The 18,338-nt window shown below is 36.5% G+C and overlaps 1 protein-coding gene across 1 annotated transcript in view; it reads left to right on the top strand.

Annotated features, from left to right (window-relative positions):
* LOC106874637 (E3 ubiquitin-protein ligase MARCHF6) overlaps positions 1-18,338 on the top strand; it is a 70,450-nt gene that overhangs the window by 35,374 nt on the left and 16,738 nt on the right. The window contains exons 6-17 of the mRNA XM_014922432.2: positions 889-1,042; positions 3,313-3,517; positions 6,421-6,482; positions 8,406-8,438; positions 9,507-9,558; positions 10,189-10,247; positions 10,457-10,566; positions 11,172-11,286; positions 12,285-12,488; positions 13,121-13,171; positions 15,494-15,778; positions 18,048-18,338. Coding sequence (XP_014777918.2) covers positions 889-1,042; positions 3,313-3,517; positions 6,421-6,482; positions 8,406-8,438; positions 9,507-9,558; positions 10,189-10,247; positions 10,457-10,566; positions 11,172-11,286; positions 12,285-12,488; positions 13,121-13,171; positions 15,494-15,778; positions 18,048-18,338 — 1,621 coding nt within the window. The remainder of the gene's footprint in view (positions 1-888; positions 1,043-3,312; positions 3,518-6,420; positions 6,483-8,405; positions 8,439-9,506; positions 9,559-10,188; positions 10,248-10,456; positions 10,567-11,171; positions 11,287-12,284; positions 12,489-13,120; positions 13,172-15,493; positions 15,779-18,047) is intronic.

Below are 18,338 nucleotides of genomic sequence, written 5' to 3'. Positions count from 1 at the left end.
TATATATATATAGTTGTTAGCCTCAGTCAGCTCTGGTAGAACAGATCAATGGTGAAAAGTCTTCTAGTCATGAACATCCAGTGTGTATAGAACTGTGTTACACAATGTCTCCTTTCATATATATATATATTGGTTAACAGAGTCTACATATCGGACTATGTTACTTTATTGTCCCTTTCCCTTTTTTTAAGACTGCTGAATATAGTTTTAAAAAAATTTGGCAGCAGTTTCTAGCAGGTTGACAAATTGGATAGAAGTTCCATTATTTGATTGTATTAGACATACAGATAGATTTTGTACTTTGTTACTGCAATTGATATTGATGGTATGGAAAGTTTAGGGAGGAAATAGAATTGCTATCTTCAATCCTTTTTTAAAGCATTTGTAATATAGTGAAGTAAATTAACTACAGTCAGAAAATTAAATTGAATATTGACTTGGGAGTTTATCTCCTAATTTTATAGCACAACCAGTTTTAGATATGAATGTGTTTAATTACATGTTAAATCATACACATTTATTATCACTTGTCCTGTCATGTTACTGAAGACTGATCTTAAAATTTTGCTGAGGTCAATTTTGTTTTTCATCCTTTCAGGGTTGACAAAATAAAGTACCAGTTAAGCCCTAGGGTCAATATAGTCTACTAACTCCCCGCTAAAACTGCTGGCTGTGTGCCAAAATTTGAAACACCAATTCTGCTGAGATTAACTTAACCCTCAACCTTTTGGGATGATAAAATAAGTACCAGTTGAACATGGGTTGATATAACGACTATCTCACTTCCTTTAAATTTGCTGTCTTAGTACCAAAATTTAAAGCCATTACTATTATTATTAATATTAATCATTACTGTTATTATTATTATTGTTATCATTTATCTTTCAGAGAAAATATAGTATCAGATTCTTTTCAAGGTTGTTTTGTGGTGACTTGCACATTGTGTGCGTTTATTAGTTTAGTTTGGTTGAGAGAACAAATTCTCCATGGTGGTGGCCCTGACTGGTTGGAACATGAAGATGAAGCGAATAACCAAGGAAGGGTAAGTTAACAGTTGTTTTTCTTTTTCCTCTGCTTTCAGCCACTATTGTCAGCTTAAAGTATATGAAAATAGATCATTGTTAGAGTTTGCAGTTGTTTTGTTACTCTCTCTCCCCTCCTCTCCTCTTCTTCTTCATTTCACTTTGGTGAATTATGTTGGAATGAATTTATTTAGATTTTGTAGGATACAGCAGAAACCTGGTGCTATGAGTAACACTATAAGAGGCTGCTCTGTTTGTTAGCAGACTAACTTACAATCACTGATTGATTTGTATCTGGGTTACTTACAAGATTCAGAGTAATAATTACCAACAGCTCATAAATTGTTGGGTTTTTTCCCCTCTCCCTTTTCTCAGTCTCAGAGGTCCTACAGAGGGCTTACTTGCTACCCAGAGAAAGGTGGATTGGCTTGATTTGGTTTTGATTTTTGTTGGAATTACTTTAAAGATCACTTACCTTTGTCTATTTGCAGAGAGAAATCTAGCTTATAACTTTTTATAACCTTTAAATGATTTTACTAAATCATTTAATCTGATTTGCATATATAATACTGGTTTTGTATTCAATTATATAAATCATCGATACACTAAATTGTGTGTTTGGTACATTAAAGTACACCTATGCAGTCAGTGAAAGTTTTTATCTGACACTGTGATGGAGACATGAATAGACATTTCTTTACATTGTATTCAGTTATACATCATAGCAATGGCTCAAATCTTGTACTTCTTATAGAGATATGCGTTCATGTATATTTCAAAGTAAAAGTGATTATGAAAATCATAAATAAGTGTTCTTACACCACAGTGATTCTCTTTCTCCTTCCCACTAGACTGTAATAACATTTCCTCTGAAAGAGAAGTTGTTTCCATTGACATGGTAAAAGTTTTGATTGTGTTTGGTTTGAAGATCTAGAAAAGTTGCTTACTTTTGTTCTCAATGTGATTGTAGATCACTGGAAACAAAAGCGTTTTGTTAGGTTAGTTCTCATTGAAGCAAGTGTTGCTATTTCTCTATAACCTTGTCGACCTGTAGTTCAGGGATCTGGCATCTCTCTGAAATGCTTCTTGTGTTATATAAACAACTGTCTCTCTTTTGACTATAAATACATATCCATGCACACTAACACTAGACATTGTTAGATATGATCACTTATGGAAATGCACTGCTTTGTATCTTAAGTAGTGCAATCTCTCTGAGTCAGCTACATTCACTAGAGTAAAGATCATGACTATAATATTAAACATCTCACCAATGAACATATTTTGTCTACATATGACTTCAATGTATTCTCTCAGAACTGCACATCTATGGACTAACAAAGGAGCTTCTATGTAGTTGTTGAATGTGTTGGAAGTAGCAACCAAATCTTCCTCAAATCACACCTTACTTTCTTAAAAATTGCAAGGATACATTAGATAATGTTATCTTGGATGCACTAAACCTCAGGAAGAGACCAGATGGTTTTGACCAGAATACTTTTAATCTTGAGTTTGCCCAATCAGACTTAATAACTGAAGTTACACATTACAGAACAGAGATGTAAGAAAACAACCTGTAATGAAAATTTTTTGTTGACTTTAATTTTCATTGGAGGCAAATATATTTTAGCACCTTACTATCTTGGCTCACCCAAATAAAATTTGTAACAATTCCTTCTCCTTGCTTTCTCCATATAAATGATTGGTGAATCTTATTAAGTATAGTCAACTGTTAAACTTTTTGTTTAGTTTGGTGTAATTCCCTGTTATTTCCTTTCTTTCATAACTTCTCGATTTCTGTCTAAACTTTGTCTTCACTAATTTATCTCCTCAGTCTCACAAAAGCATCTTTTTTTTCCTGCACTCTCCATCTTCTTATAGACTGCCTTCATGGTCATGCTTTCCAGCCTTAATATTCCAACCTTTCTCTCTTGTTGGGAAACAAACAACATTCCTTACTAGAGATAGTCTTAAGTATTCACAAGAAATTTGGCACAATGACAACATCTGTTTCTCTAATGGGATGAAAATCAAAGTTGGTACTAGCTGGTAATTTGATTCTGCAACATAGTGGCAAACAGTATAGCGCAAGAAGTAAGCTGACTTAGCAGGTCAAATTTATAAACTAGGATTTGAATTTCATTTTGCTTATGTCATTAACATCCTTAGAAGATTAAAAAAAAAAAAAAAAAACCATGATCATAACCTTACATTTTCTCCTTTCTTATAATATGGGGTATTTGTACCTAGTAACAACAAACCAATAATGTATTTTGTTTATATATTCCAGAATTTCTTTGAAGGAGGAGTAATGAATAATTTGATGGGTATGGCACCTATTGGTCGTGGCATGGTTGGTAATGCCAATGCAGAAGGTAATGGAGCTGCTGCCGGTGCAGGAGAAGGTGGAAATCTGAATGAAGAAGGCTTAGCTGGAGCACCGGAAGTGGAAGTCTTTGATGTAATTGCAATGGGCCCCAACAATGCTGCTCAAGGTGAGTTATGTTTTACCATTGCAGTTTAAGTTGGATGTTAAATCATTCTTGTTATAGCGTTTTTATATTTCATCATCATCATCGTCATCATCATCATTGTCATCATCATCATATGTCTGTTGTTCATGCTGACATGGGTTGGATGGTGTGACCAGAACTGGCGAGCAGGTGGGGCTGCACCAGACTCCAGTCTGATTTGCCATGGTTTCTACGACTGGATGCCTTCCCTAACCCCAACCACTTTACAGAGTGTGCTGGATGCGTTTCCATGACACTGCATGAGCACTTTTATGTGGCACTGCACAGGCGCTTTTATGTATTGCTGTACAGGTGCTTTTATGTGCTTGACAAAACCAGAAGGATCAGTCTGAATATTTCTGCTGCGGGATACAGATCTTCTTGAGCATGGCCAGACACCAGGTATCTCAGTTCTTTGTCATTTCACCTGGAAAGTTCAGCTTCCTGAGGTTCTTTTTATCATCATCATCATTATCATCATCATCATCATCATCATCATCATCGTTTAATGTCCGCTTTCCATGCTAGCATGGGTTGGACGATTTGACTGAGGGCTGGCAAGCCAGAAGGCTGCACCAGGCTTCAATCTGATCTGGCAGAGTTTCTACAGCTGGATGCCCTTCCTAATGCCAACCACTTTGAGAGTGTAGTGGGTGCTTTTACGTGCCACTGGCACGAGATCCAATCACACGGTACTGGCAACGGTCACGTTCAAAAAGTGTTTTTTACATTCCACCTGCACGGGAGCCAGTCCATTATGAAATATTTTTTAACATTAATTCAATCTACACCAATTTTGAATAGTAACAATAATATTTAAGTATCACATTAACCCTTTTGATACCTACTTACCTGAGACTTCTTAGTTTTATAATACAAAATCAGTCTGTTTTTTTAGAATGTTTATATATAAATTTAAAAATACCATCAAAATTTTGTACAAGTACCTTTTGTTAAGTTATGTTCCTAACACCAGTTTATAATAATGAAACTTTTATAGTCTCACCAAATTATTAATTATTTTCATAATTAATTGAAACATAGAGCAATGAATTTCAAGAGAAATACAGTCTTGAATGTGTTGTGTTTTTGATCTGCATCTTCCTATTTAGTGTTGTATGGGTTATGCTAAGTAATGCTATTTTGTGTTATTTACTTTGAGGGACTCCTTAAAATCTTTCAAGTGGACTCTTCTGTTATAGCTCAGAACGAGCAAAGACTCCAATTATAATTGAGGTTATATAGCTCTTTATTCCTTACATATTCAATGCCATCAGCTGTAAATCTCTAATCTTGCATAATTGTCTCTGTCTTTGTCAAACAGAATGGAGCCATTCACTAGTTGATAAATTCTATTTGCTTTCTCTTTAATGACCGTCTGGCTTGTTATTGGTAATATTTTCATTATCATTGATGGTGGGAGTGTTCCAGAAGATGGCATACCTGCTCATTGTTACTAATTATGAGAGATGTTTGTATTGTTATCACTGACTTGCATATCTGTGGCTATACGTATTTCCCTGAGGTGATACAAGCCAACCTAATTATATTGGTATACATATTCAAATTTAGCTAACTGAACATCCAGCATTGATGTGAACAGCATCAAGGTATTGGCATGGCTGTGTGGCAAGGAGATTTCTTCCCAACCACATAGTTTCAGGTTCAACCTCACTGCATGATACCTTGGCCAAGTGTCTCCTACTATAGAGCCTTGTGAGTGAACTTGGTAGATGGAAAATGAAAGAAGCCCATACTGTGTGTGTGTGTGTGTGTGTGTGTGTTAGTGTCTCCTTACTGTGATAGCCTGATTTGCGAGCAAGTATCACCATCATGCAAGTGGTGTTTTCTATTTCCAGTCTTCCATGGAAACATCTCCAGTCATAGGGAAATATTACCTGGCTTGGAAACAGGTTGGGGTTGGTGACAGAAAAGGCCTCTTCCTGTAGTAAATCTGATTCATCAAATTCCCTCCAACCCATGTGGATGTTAAAATGTTGACAATGATGATAAGCTGCTGCTTCATACTGGGCACAAAGCTGGTATTTCACAATTTGCTGCTATCGTCAGCAGTCATTATTATAAAGATAATAATAATCAATATTTAGTAGGTTTCCAGACAGGAAGAGAAAAATATATTTATATTATCCTTATTGTTGACATTGTTATTAGGGTGTTAGCCTTGTGAGTGAAGTAGCAGAAGTAATAGAACATGGAACAAATTTGTGAAGTCATCGTTCGTTTAACGTCCGCTTTCCATGCTAGCATGGGTTGGACGATTTGACTGAGGACTGGTGGAACCTGAAGGCTACACCAGGCTCCAATCTGATTTGGCAGAGTTTCTACAGCTGGATGCCCTTCCTAACGCCAACCACTCCGAGAGTGTAGTAGGTGCTTTTACGTGTCACTGGCACGAAGATTATTATTAGAATTGTGTTTAGGGTAGTGGATGGTTTAATCAGTAATGTGTTGAACAGAATTCCTTGTGGGATTAAGTTATATCTCTCTTTGTCCTGACTTCAAATCTCACAGTGGAGTGGGATGGGAATGGTCAATAAAATAACCACATCTCAGTTCTATTAAATTTGTTAATCTCTCTTGAAATTTTGTCATCTTGTTCCAAAGTTATAAAGCATCATCATCATCAACAGCATTTTCTTCATTGTATTCTTTCTCTTCATTTGTCATCGTTTTTGCCATTATCATTTCACTTTTGCTATCTTCATCTTCTTTGTCCTTACAAACTTTATTGCTATTGCCATCTTTCCTGCTATCATCTACATATGTATCATCTTCATTGTCATTGCAGCTTCATTTGTTTTACCTTTTAATACTCTTTTAATTTCCTCTCCTACAATGTTAATGTTCTTTTTTCTCTTCCTTAGATGACAATAATTGGAATCCTATTGAATGGGATCGGGCTGCTGAAGAACTTACATGGGAAAGGGTAAGTGGGCTAACTTACTTAAGTTTTCATTGACATAGCTCATGGTTATATTTCAAATCTTCGTTAGATGACAGAGGACTGAGATATGTGGCGCATTGCTGTGCTGAAGAAAACTCGTATGCCACAACATAATTGAGATCCTAAAACGAATGTGCCATGTGAAAAGCATTGGTGTGGGTGCTGGTTCCACATACAAAGCACCCAGTACACTCTGTAGAGTAGTTGGCATTAGGAAGGGCATCTGACCATAAAAACCAAACCAAAACTATGGAACCTGGTGTGGCCCCTGGCCTTTCCAGTTCCTGTCAAGCCATGCCAGCATGGAAAATGGATGTTATGTTAAATGTTGATAATGATGAATGTTGATGCCTCTTTATATTTAGTTTTGTTTTTTTAAACTCTGTCTATCAAAAAAATGGATCGTAAACATTTAATACATTCACATCCAATGGTGCCAGGTAGTGTACTGACAAGTCAATCAAGAGTTAAGCAGTTTAGCATAATCTCAGCTGTGCTATGCTGTATGTCTCCTTGGCTCTGTTTACCCACATTTAGAAAGGTGTTGCAAAATAAGAACAACTTACCAATGCAAGCATCCACAGTACTGTCAAATTTGACATGTTTTTGTTAACTTTCAATGTTTACTTTTATTGTGTGGGTGTACTCAGAAAATTAGATGTTGCTGATAGGAATGCTATAGAATTTGAAAAGTTGAATTATTGATTTACTCTTCTGATAACAGGCTGATCAATTAAGCAAGGCATAAGTCTTGCTCTAAGGTTTGTATAATGATCGTAATGCTGCCATGCAAATTAGTTGCTGAAGGGTCTTGTCATTGGTTATGATTGTCTTTGGCAAAGGCCACTAAAAGCTATAACTCTTTAGGGGCTCCTTAGCTTTGTGGAACACAAGACAACCTCACTAGTATTGATGCCATGATAAAATGTACCTAGTATACTCTCTAAGAAGGTGCATAGCTCAGTGGTTAGAGTATTGGGCTTACAATTGTGAGGTTGCAAGTTTGATTCCCGGACTGGGCTGTGTGTTGTGTTCTTGAGCAAGACACTTTATTTCACATTGTTCCAGTCCACTCAGCTGTAGAAGGGAATTGCGACAGCACTGGTACCAAACTGTATTGGCCTCTGCCTTTCCTTTGGATAACATAGGTGGTGTGGAGAGGAGAGATTGATATGCATAGGTGACTGTTTCTCTTCCACAAATAACCTTGCCTGGACTTGTGCCCTGGAGGGGAATTTTCTAAGTTCAATCCCATGGTGATTCATGACCGAAGGCAGTCTATTACACTCTGTAAAATGGTTAGCAAATGAGTGAAGACAGTATAAGGTTGAGAAGTCCCTCTGCACAAGGACATGACACCCTCTCTTAGGTTCTTACCTTGAGTAATAACCTGAATTCATATTCCACTGAGATTGACTTAGCCTTTCATCCTTTTGGAGTTGATAAAAATAAGTGCCAGTCAAATACCAGGGTTGATATAATCAATTTGCCCCCTCCCTCCAAAATTACTGGCCCTCTGCCAAGATTTGAAACTACAAGACTGTGTAGTAACAGAAATTATAGTGCTACACTAGACTTGACCAAGTTGTGTCTACACTACAGTACTTGGACCATTTGAGTGTTCTGATCGTGGACACTATATATACAATACTGAGGACTGGATGCAATCTATTGAGTTCTTGGTTGGTTATCCATTATCTTATCAAATATATATGCATCTGTGGTCACAAAAACTTTGTCAAATGAAAACCTTATGATTTACTAGTGTTATTGGATTAAATTTTCTTCTTTTATGCAAATATAAATGCAGACATATTTTAGCCAGTGATTTCAGTAGTTTTACTGATGCAGCCCATGTACAATTAACATGATATCTAACAATGGGTCGTATTTCTTTCTTTTCAGTTGTTGGGTTTAGATGGCTCTCTGGTGTTTCTTGTAAGTATATTTCACAAGATGTATATATGTTTTTATGGGGTATTTTAACTTCTTTCACTGACCCCAAATGAATGTCATCTGAACTAGCAATGACTTGAATTTTTTGAGTAAGGCATAGTTATTTGAGGGTAACTGCAACCAATAAGGACTGACTTGGACTATGACAATCCATTCAACCCATTGGGAAACAGATGTGAAAATGATGGTGATGATATTCATATTGGATAAAATAATTTATGCTGTTGTTGGTAGGTCAAGAGAACGAGATGCTAAATGAATAAGCTTGTTTTCTGAATCTTAATGGTACATAAGGCCAATGCTTACTTATGCTTTCTGTAGCATTAAATCTTTTGATACCAACCTGCCTGAGGCCACCCTGAGAGGCTTTTAGTTGTGATAACACAATGACTTTGAATTAAAGTTTGAACTCCTGACTATGTCCTATTTAACTGACCAGTTATTTTAACTAAGCTCAAGCAATTCGGCCGAAAAAAAGATTCCACTTGAGACAGTCTGGGAGCTCCTTCATGGCTACTTCACCTGAATAGCATTCAGTCTTCCAGAAATCATATCTTACCATTTTAGTTTTTTTTTTTTTTTTTTAAAAAGGAAGGACACATTGAATAATGTAGTCCTGGATATATATATCTGTATATCAAGAGAGGATGGTAATGACTGAAATATCTGCTAAATGAGGATGAAATTCAGGCTAATATAATAACAGCAACAAGAGATTCCATTTTCCTCCTTTCACAATTGTGTATCTGACCATAGGAAGGACATGTAGCTAAATAACAAGCACTTGTTCCCATACTATATGTGAAAATACACAAATAGGCAAAAATTGTGCAAACATTAGAAAGATAATGTGGTTAGTTTATATATATATATCCATATAAAAGTGTTGAAAAAAAAGCGTGTTCCCAAAAAGAAAAATATTTTGTAAAAATTTGATCAGTTTTTATATTTATATAGGTTTGCTTCATTACGTTTAAATAATGTGAGAAAATATCTGAAATAGTTATCAGCTTTTCAGTCACCTATGTTTTTTTTTTCTGTCTTCTTCAGGAGCATGTTTTCTGGGTTGTATCTCTGAATACACTTTTCATCTTGGTGTTTGGTAAGTATTACATTACATGACTATTTATATTTTCAAATAGACGTTATTGATATCATTAAAAAAAAAAAAAGAAAAAGTATTCTACAAAATTGGGGGAAGTGTATGCTAGCTTGCATGAACAATGAAGGCAAAAAGTGGCTGAGCACCAAAGATATTTGTCATCCGTATAGCACAATTTGACTAAGCTGGTACAGTGTATCTGTATTGTTAATGTATTGATGAGTGGTGCATATTGGGAAGGTGAAGTTAGAGCAGTGGCTAAAATGCCATGTGGTATCTATTTTGGCTTCCTGCCTTCCGAATTCAAATTTTGTGATGGTTAAACTTTACCTTTCATCTTTTGGGGTTCATAAATATCAGTCTAGAGCTGTGGACTGGTCGAAATCAGAGCATTGGATGGGAAGCATCAGGGTATTTGTTCTAGCTCTTTGCATTTTGAGTTGAAAGTTTGCCATGACTGACTTGGTTGTATACTTAATTTGTTGTCTGGTTTACTACCATCATCTGGTCCTTGGATGCTTTTAGTTGCGTCCACTCTATTCCAAGCATTTGAGCCTGCACTGTTCTGTACAATCTTTTGGATTCTCCTCTTACATTTTATGAAACACTGTTTTTTTTTCTTTGTTCCAGCATTTTGTCCATATCACATTGGTCATTTTACTTTGGTTGGCCTTAAAATTGATGATTTTGTAAGTTAAAATATCAGTTACTATTTCTTTTCTCGTCTCTCTCTTTTCTTCTCACTTTCTCTCTTCATTTGCTGCTTCTCTATCTCCTCATTCACTTTCATATGATCTCATTTTTTAATTACCATTCTTACTCTAATTTATTGTTTCTTTCATTTTTCTGCTCCATCTGTATCTCCTTCTTTACAAAAATACTGTTGTTATTAATACAGGTTGTGGCATCCCATTTTGAAGGCCTCTTAACTGCCCTCACTGGTTACATTGTATTTGCATTGGGTCTTGTATCCCTCTACCTTCTTTGTGCTCTGGTGCGCATCAAAAGGTATGTTGAACACTCTTCTCTGGAAATTTTTATACACACACACACACACACACACACACACACACACACACACACGTACACACCCACACACATAATATAGCATAATCATTTTAATGTTCACTTTCCATGCTTGCATGGGTCAGATGGAATTTGTTTACATGAGTTTTCTACAGTGGATGTCCTTCATATACACGTGTGTGTGTTTGTGTACACACACACACACACACACACACACACACACACACACACATGGTGGTCTTCTTTCAGTTTCAGCCAACCAAATCTGTTCACAATGCTATGGTCAGCCTAGGGCTATAGTAGAAGCTTGCCTAAGGTGCCAAGTAGTAGGACTGAACCAGAAACCATGTGTTTGGGAAGCAAAGTTTTTACCACATCCATACATGTAAAAAGCATCCAGTACACTCTGTTAAGTGGTTGGCATTCGGAAGGGCATCCAGCTGTAGAAACCGTGCCAAAACAGACGTAGAACCTGGCAGAGCCCCTTGGTTCGTCTCTTGTCAAACCATTCAACCCATGGCAGCATGGAAAAAAGGATGTTAAATGATGATGATGATGAATATTTTCCTTTTTATTTTTCCTTCAAGATTCAGGAGGCTTATTGGACTTTGCTATGTTGTTGTTAAAGTGAAACTACTTGTTGTAGTGGAGATTGGAGTGTTCCCATTAATTTGTGGCTGGTGGCTCGATGTGTGTTCTCTGGTAAGTGTTTCTAGAATTTTTATTCCTTACTTTTTCTCCATATCTTTTTTGCTCTACATTAAAAACAAAACAAAACAGATAATATGTTCTCTGACTGCCACGCTACACACCAACTCGGTATTTTGTAATACGCAGTGTCAACTTTGGATGATACAAATATGATATATATTCTGGCTCTGCTATATAAATCTAGATAAGTTATGTACTCTTTGTGTTAAAAATAGCATAGTGGAGACTTAGTTTAGTTGGACTAATTAAAATCGAGTTTAGTAGGTCCCATATTATTCACATATGATTGCATTACTGGACTTAAATTTTGCTGTAAATAATAAGATGCAAGAAAATGACCCCTAAAAATCCTTTAGCATAAAACCAGCATCTTTAATTTCTCTAGGTAGTTGTTAAGGAAAATAAAAAAGACCATATATCATGAGTTAAACTTACCACCAGGGAGTAAATTTTGCCTACCAAGAGAGTAAATTTGCTGATTTTAGATTTGTATATATTTTTTTCTTGATATATAATTATAAAAAAGTCTGAATTTGATAAAAATAATTTGAAGTATATTTTGTGAAAAACTTCAATTTGCTTTTCTTTCTACCATTTGGAACTTAACAATCTACTTCTTAATTATTATGTTGCTAGTAGAGAAGTCTAATTCAGAATATTTGTCCGGTTCTGGTATCTATTGATCATTAAGTCATAAATAAATGAAAAATCATGGCTGTGTGCTATTGTTATTTGAACTTGAATTAATAAATGTCTAAAAACAGTATTTTAACATTCCTCTTCTGCTGGCTGTTTTATTAAGGTGTGTAAACTCCAATTACTAAAAGAAAAAAAAAAACCTCAGAATGGGAGTGAATTTACTTTCAAGGGGGTAAATGGAACAGAAATGGTTAAAAATCCTTGGCTTATTTTGTGAAAAATTGTTTTGTCATTTTCACTGTTTCAAAACTTCATTATTACCATTCATGTTATTTTGGTTATTATTGCAGGCAATGTTTGATGCAACCTTAAAAGAGAGAAAAAACAGCTTCCATCTAGCTCCAGGAACATCAATGTTTGTTCACTGGCTAGTTGGGATGGTGTATGTTTTCTATTTTGCTTCATTTATTTTACTTTTGCGTGAAGTGTTGAGACCTGGGTTGTTGTGGTTTCTCAGGAATTTGAATGATCCGGAATTTAACCCTATTCAGGAGGTAATTTCTTTGTATTTGTCTTTTATATTTACTTACAACCTTAATGTAATGATAACTATTAATTTAATGTGATGTTTATACAGTTAAAGTTTGGGGAACTAGATTTGAATTTGGAATGAAGTAATGGTTATCCTGAGCAATACATGGAAGTTTCAATTGATGCATTAGCACACCTAGCTGTTGGGAATAAATACCAAAACTTCTGGGAAAGTTACTTGCAATCTACTAGTCTCTTGAGCAGGGAGAGAGTTGTTTTTCATTTACTTAACAGTCCTGTCACCAAAGTTTAGGAACTTATGCTATATCTTTAAAGAAAGTTGGTCTTTGTTGAACCCTGATACAGTAGACATCTAGTCAAAGGAATTTCAACTATGGCTATTCTTGCTTTTTATGGGCATATAAAGGACTATGTTCTTTGCTTTTAAAAGTGGATATGATATGTAGTAGATTTGGCTACTGTTTAGTAGGTCGAGCTAACAGAGCTGCATGCTCACTTGTTAATCTGAAGAGCTAACTAGTATAAGTAATGGAAGACATTGTGAAATGATGCATGTGAGTTATCTGCTGTTTTGTATTTTTTTTTCTACGATATTTGACAAATAATGAGAAGTGTCTTTCCATGTCTGTTTCAGATGATCCACCTACCTGTCTATAGGCATGTCCGTAGATTTATTGCCTCCGTTGTGAGTACATTTTTCCTGGTTTGTTTCTTTGAATATGGCATTTTTGAATGACTTATTTACCCTTTTGTTATATTTCTATTGAAATGTGCTGCTTTTGTTTCAGTAATTCTGAAAATAATAAGGAATTTAGTAAAATAACTTTGTCGTTATTAAGCTGGTGTTTGGAACATAAATTAACTTACAATTTTAATGGGAGGTTTTCATTTAAATCATTTTAAAAAGGGGAATTTGTATCATAGACACCGAGGGCAGTTTCAGACAGGTTGGTATCAAGAGTTAAGCAATTCTCTTCTCCTTCATTAAATAATGTATAATCTTGTGTGTTAGCTTCACTATTTTGTCAAGTATGGCAAAGCTATGTTTCACTAATGAGGCCACAATAAGACTTGAACATATCCAGAGTTGTCTTTTGTACTTAATGTAAAGTTAATAATGATAATAGTAGCCATAGATTAATATTTTTATTTTTGCATCAGATAGTTCTAATTTGTCTTCTAATGTTATGGTTGGGAAAGAACACCATTGTAACTATTAAAACCTTTCATCATAAGTTTATGTTGAAAATTCTAATAGAGGAACATGGTCAGTAATTTGCTGGGTGGAGTTTGTTGATGACATCAACCCTAATACTTCACTGGTACTTTGGTTTATCAGTGAGTGGAGATAAAATTGACCAGGTGGGATATGAACTTGGAAAGTAAAGAGTTGGATTAGATACCACAACGCATTTTATCCAACGCTTTTCTGATTCTGCCAATCCTCTACCTTAAATACTGACTTAATAATGAAATGTTCATTATTTTACTAGTTTACAAAAGTGAGTTTATATACACAATCATTGTATTTAAGAAATATGATCACAAAATTAACATTGATTGGCAGCTTGTAATTAGTCCAGTGGTAGAGTTGGCTGTTGGCAGTGGAGACTAGTCTGAATATTGGTAGAATTTCCACAGGCATAAACAAAAGGGATTGAATTCAGCATGTCAAGCTAATAACCACTTGTCCAGTTTTGAGTGTTGCTGTAATATATAACTGAGGTGTTGTTCATATTCTCCAGAATTTATTTATTTATTTATGAACTGGGCCTATTAAGAGTTGATTAATGACAGTGCATTGATGGGCTGATGATAGGTTATAAACTATACAGTTGATGACTGATTTGTAAGCTAGCTGTGATGAGTTTAAATCATTTCACGAATCGTTTGCAGTGAGCTGAGTTTTATTGGATTAACTTTTTTCTAAGGATACTTCTTTAACCTTTTGGGTTGATGTAGAAAGAAAAAAAAATACACACAACTTATAGCCCATGCACCAGGCTTCTGTACAGTTTTGAACTTCCAATTTTTCAAGACATTAGTCAGCCCAGGGCTACAGAAGCTGCACATAATGCCATACAGTAGGAATGTACCTGTAACTACATGGTTGTGTAGTGAAATTCTAAACCATACAACCATACCTGCACCGATGTATATACTCTCCCACCCCCACATCTAATAGGTTAATGGATTGCAAAATAAGAGCCATACAAGACAAAATACTGTGTAGCATTTGTTACATCTCTTCTAACTTAATAGTGAGGTCAACTTTGCTTTTTATTCTTCTAAGGATGATAATATAAATACCAGGTAGGTATGGAGTTGAATTCAGCGTTCCACTTCATATTTGTAGCACTATGTTAGTATTAGAAACCACACTCCTACAGACAAACATGCAAGGAAGCACTCATACATGCATATAAGTAGACATGAAAGTTTACATGCATATATCCACATACAAGGACATGATCCCATACATACACATTTTTGGACACAAGCACATACACACAAGTGCATATACACTTAAATACAAATGCATATATGCATGAATACAAGCACATACACACATGAATTCAAGTGCATATATGCTTAAATACAAATGCATATATGCATGAATACGAGCACATACATGCACACATGAATCCTAATACGTACTCACATGAATACTGCCGCCTACACATAATGCATATGCACATGAATGCTAACACACACATGAATACTTGTACACAGATATAAATGCTAAGGCTACACATATATGGATGCTAATGCATACACACAGATATGAATATTAATACACTCACACACACACCTGAATGCTTATGCATACACATGTCAGATGTGCAGCAAAGTACAAACAAATGCTCATGCACATTGTAATCAACTCTTAGTTTGATTTGATACTTGCTCTTTTGTTTGTTTGTTTTCTTGATTGTAATATAAATAACATGAATGTTTTTTTTTCCCCTTCTTTTCTTTAATCTTTCCCAACTAACTCTATTTGTAGGTTATATTTGGAAGTACCGTTCTCTTGATGCTGTGGCTACCAGTCCGAGTGATCCGGAAGGTGATGCCACAGTTCCTACCTTACAATGCTGTTCTCAACAGCGACGCCGCTATGAGTGAGCTTTCTCTAGAGCTTCTCCTGTTGCAAGTTGTTTTACCAGCCTTGCTTGAACAGGGTTATATTAGGGCCTGGCTGAAAGGGGTAGTCCGTGGATGGACTGTTGCTATGGCATGGCTACTCGATCTCCGGTCCTATCTCATTGGCGACATTGCTTTGACTGAACAGGTAGGTTTGCTTTCTTTTTCTATTTCCTCTATTATTGTATTTTCATATTTTTGCACGGCTCTTGTAATTAGCTGCCAGTGTTTATGTTTACTGTATCAATTTCTCTGGTGCTAGAGTACTCATACACACACTGCCACTTCCTCTGGATCTATTGTATTATTGAACTAATGATCAACCACTTAAAAAATAACAGCCAAATCTTCCTCAAATTATGCTATATTGTCTTAAACATGGAGAAATACATTGAATAATGTTGTCCAAGATATACAATGCCTGAGAAAAGATTGGGATGTTTATAACTGAAATGCTTTCAGTCATGGCTAAAATGGGCCAGAACAACAGTAGATGTATTATGTCATAAGGCAAGATTATCTTGTATTAATCTGCCTAGCTAAAACAAAAAAATAAAATAAACCCTCTTTATTTTGCTTGGAGCCCTTTGATCTTTGTTCATCTGAACTTGGAATTGTTAGTGATGCCACCTTTCAGTAGGTATATAAATATATTTTGTTGGTTTTGAAATAAACTTGCATTTTCTGGTTTGCAATGATGTTCTGTTTGTGACAGCCACCAGGCTGTGAGCATACCTAAGGAATCTGCTTGTGGTATCAATCTTTCTTAAGGCCCTGAGAAGCTTTTCAAAGGTGGTCCTTAGCTTTGGCTTTTGGTATTGGGTAAATGGCTGTCAAGTGTTCTGTTGGATTGGCATTGGATAGTGGTCCATCTTTGATAACATTCTCAGAAATTTTTGTTTGACTTTACTCTGATGGCTAGTTAAAATAAAGTACATCCATACTGTTTAGTGTTTTTAGTATACTACTTGCAGTATTTTTAAATCAAAGACCTACACAGTGGCAGTTCAACACCATATTCACTCAACCATTTTGATTCTGTAATAGAACACTGGACTAACAGTTTATTGACTAGGCTAAATATGGATTTCCTGATATGGTAACACTTTATTAATGCATGGTTAGGAGACCCAGGAACCTTTATTCATCATCATTATCATCATCGTTTAACATCTTCCATGCTGACATGGGTTGGGTGATTTGACAGGAGCTGGCTTGGCAGGAGCCTGACCCATGCTTCTGTGTTTGTTTTGGCATGGTTTTTACAGCTGGATGCTCTTCCTAACACCAACCACTCTGCAAAATGGGCAAAGTGCTTTTAGCATGGCACTCACACAGGCAAGGTCTGTTTTGGTATGGGTTTTACAGCTGGATGCCTGTCCAAATGCCAACCACTTCACAGTGTAGACTTCTAATGTGACACCAGCTCCGACAGGGTCACCAAATAACTTGCAAGAGAAGGAATTTTTGAGAGGGGAGGGGGCATTGGAGGAGGTGATTTTGTGTCATATAATGAAAGGTTAGAGTGTGACAGAGACTACCCAGCCAGAAAGAGGGAGAGAGAAAGGAAGAAAGGGAGAGAAAGAAAGCGAGAGTTAACAAGAATGAGGGCAGAAACAGGTGTGTTGCTGAAGAGGAGGGACAGTTACCTAGAGAGAAAGGGGGGAGTTAACAAGAAAGAAGTATGCTGCTGAAAAAGAGATATATGATTACCTAGCCAGAGGTAAGAGCAAGAGAAGGTGGGAGAGTGATCAAGAATGAGGGTAGAAACAGGTTTGTTGCTGTAGAGGAGATACATGATTACTCAGCCAGAAGGAGGAGCAAGGGAAAGTGAGAGAGAGTAGTAGACACCAAGAGCAGGATAGAGATGGCAGTAAGTGTCAAGGTATACTTGCAAGGAACAAGAATCAGGGCATAGATGGTATGGTAGAATAAGGAAAAGAGAGATGAATGGTAGCCAAGAGGTTGCGGGTAGGGAGTTGGAGTGGGGAATGCTGTGACTGGTGAGAATCTGGGTATATAGAGTGGGAGGGGATAGGGGAACGCAATGATACAGTGAGCAGGGTAGTGAGGACTGGATTGAGGAGTCGGAGATAATCGTGTGTGAAGAGGAAATGTGAGGAAGGGAAGAGAATCAGTTTGGGAATACGGGATGTGGTTTGGTTTGTTGGGGTAAGTTACATGAAAATTTTATGTGTGGGTGGAACACAACGCTTCTAGAATCCAAGTTTACTGACATGAGTGGGTCTTCTCCAGAACCTCATATCACCAGACATCACATTCCATTGTCATTTCCTCTGCAACCCCCAAAATCCTGTGATTGGTCCTCACCACTTCATCCAAATTATTACTTATGAAAATTAGTTTTGAATATTGTATTTTGATAATCTCATTATTGTCCCTCTCTTCTCTTTCAGGATAACATTATATATGGAGACCAACCTGGTAATGGAGGTGTTGGAGCTGGTGTTGGTGCTGCAGCTGGTGGTGGTGGAGGTGGTGCTGCTGCTGCTGATGGTCAGCACAATAATGCAGCAGCACCTGCTGGAAATGAGCCTGCAGCAGCAGCGGCAGCAGCACCAGATGTTGCCAATGAGCCTGCTGCTCAGGCGGCAGGAACAGCAGCAGTGAATAACGACCCAGCTGACCAGACCAACAACCAAGCAGCTGCTCCTCCTCCTCCCCCTCCCCCACAGCAGCTTCCACCC

The sequence above is a fragment of the Octopus bimaculoides genome, chromosome 1 (assembly GCF_001194135.2).
Source record: "Octopus bimaculoides isolate UCB-OBI-ISO-001 chromosome 1, ASM119413v2, whole genome shotgun sequence".
Lineage (NCBI taxonomy): Eukaryota > Metazoa > Mollusca > Cephalopoda > Octopoda > Octopodidae > Octopus > Octopus bimaculoides.
The sequence above is the reverse complement of the archived record's forward strand: the minus strand, read 5'-3'. Positions and strand labels throughout refer to the sequence as shown.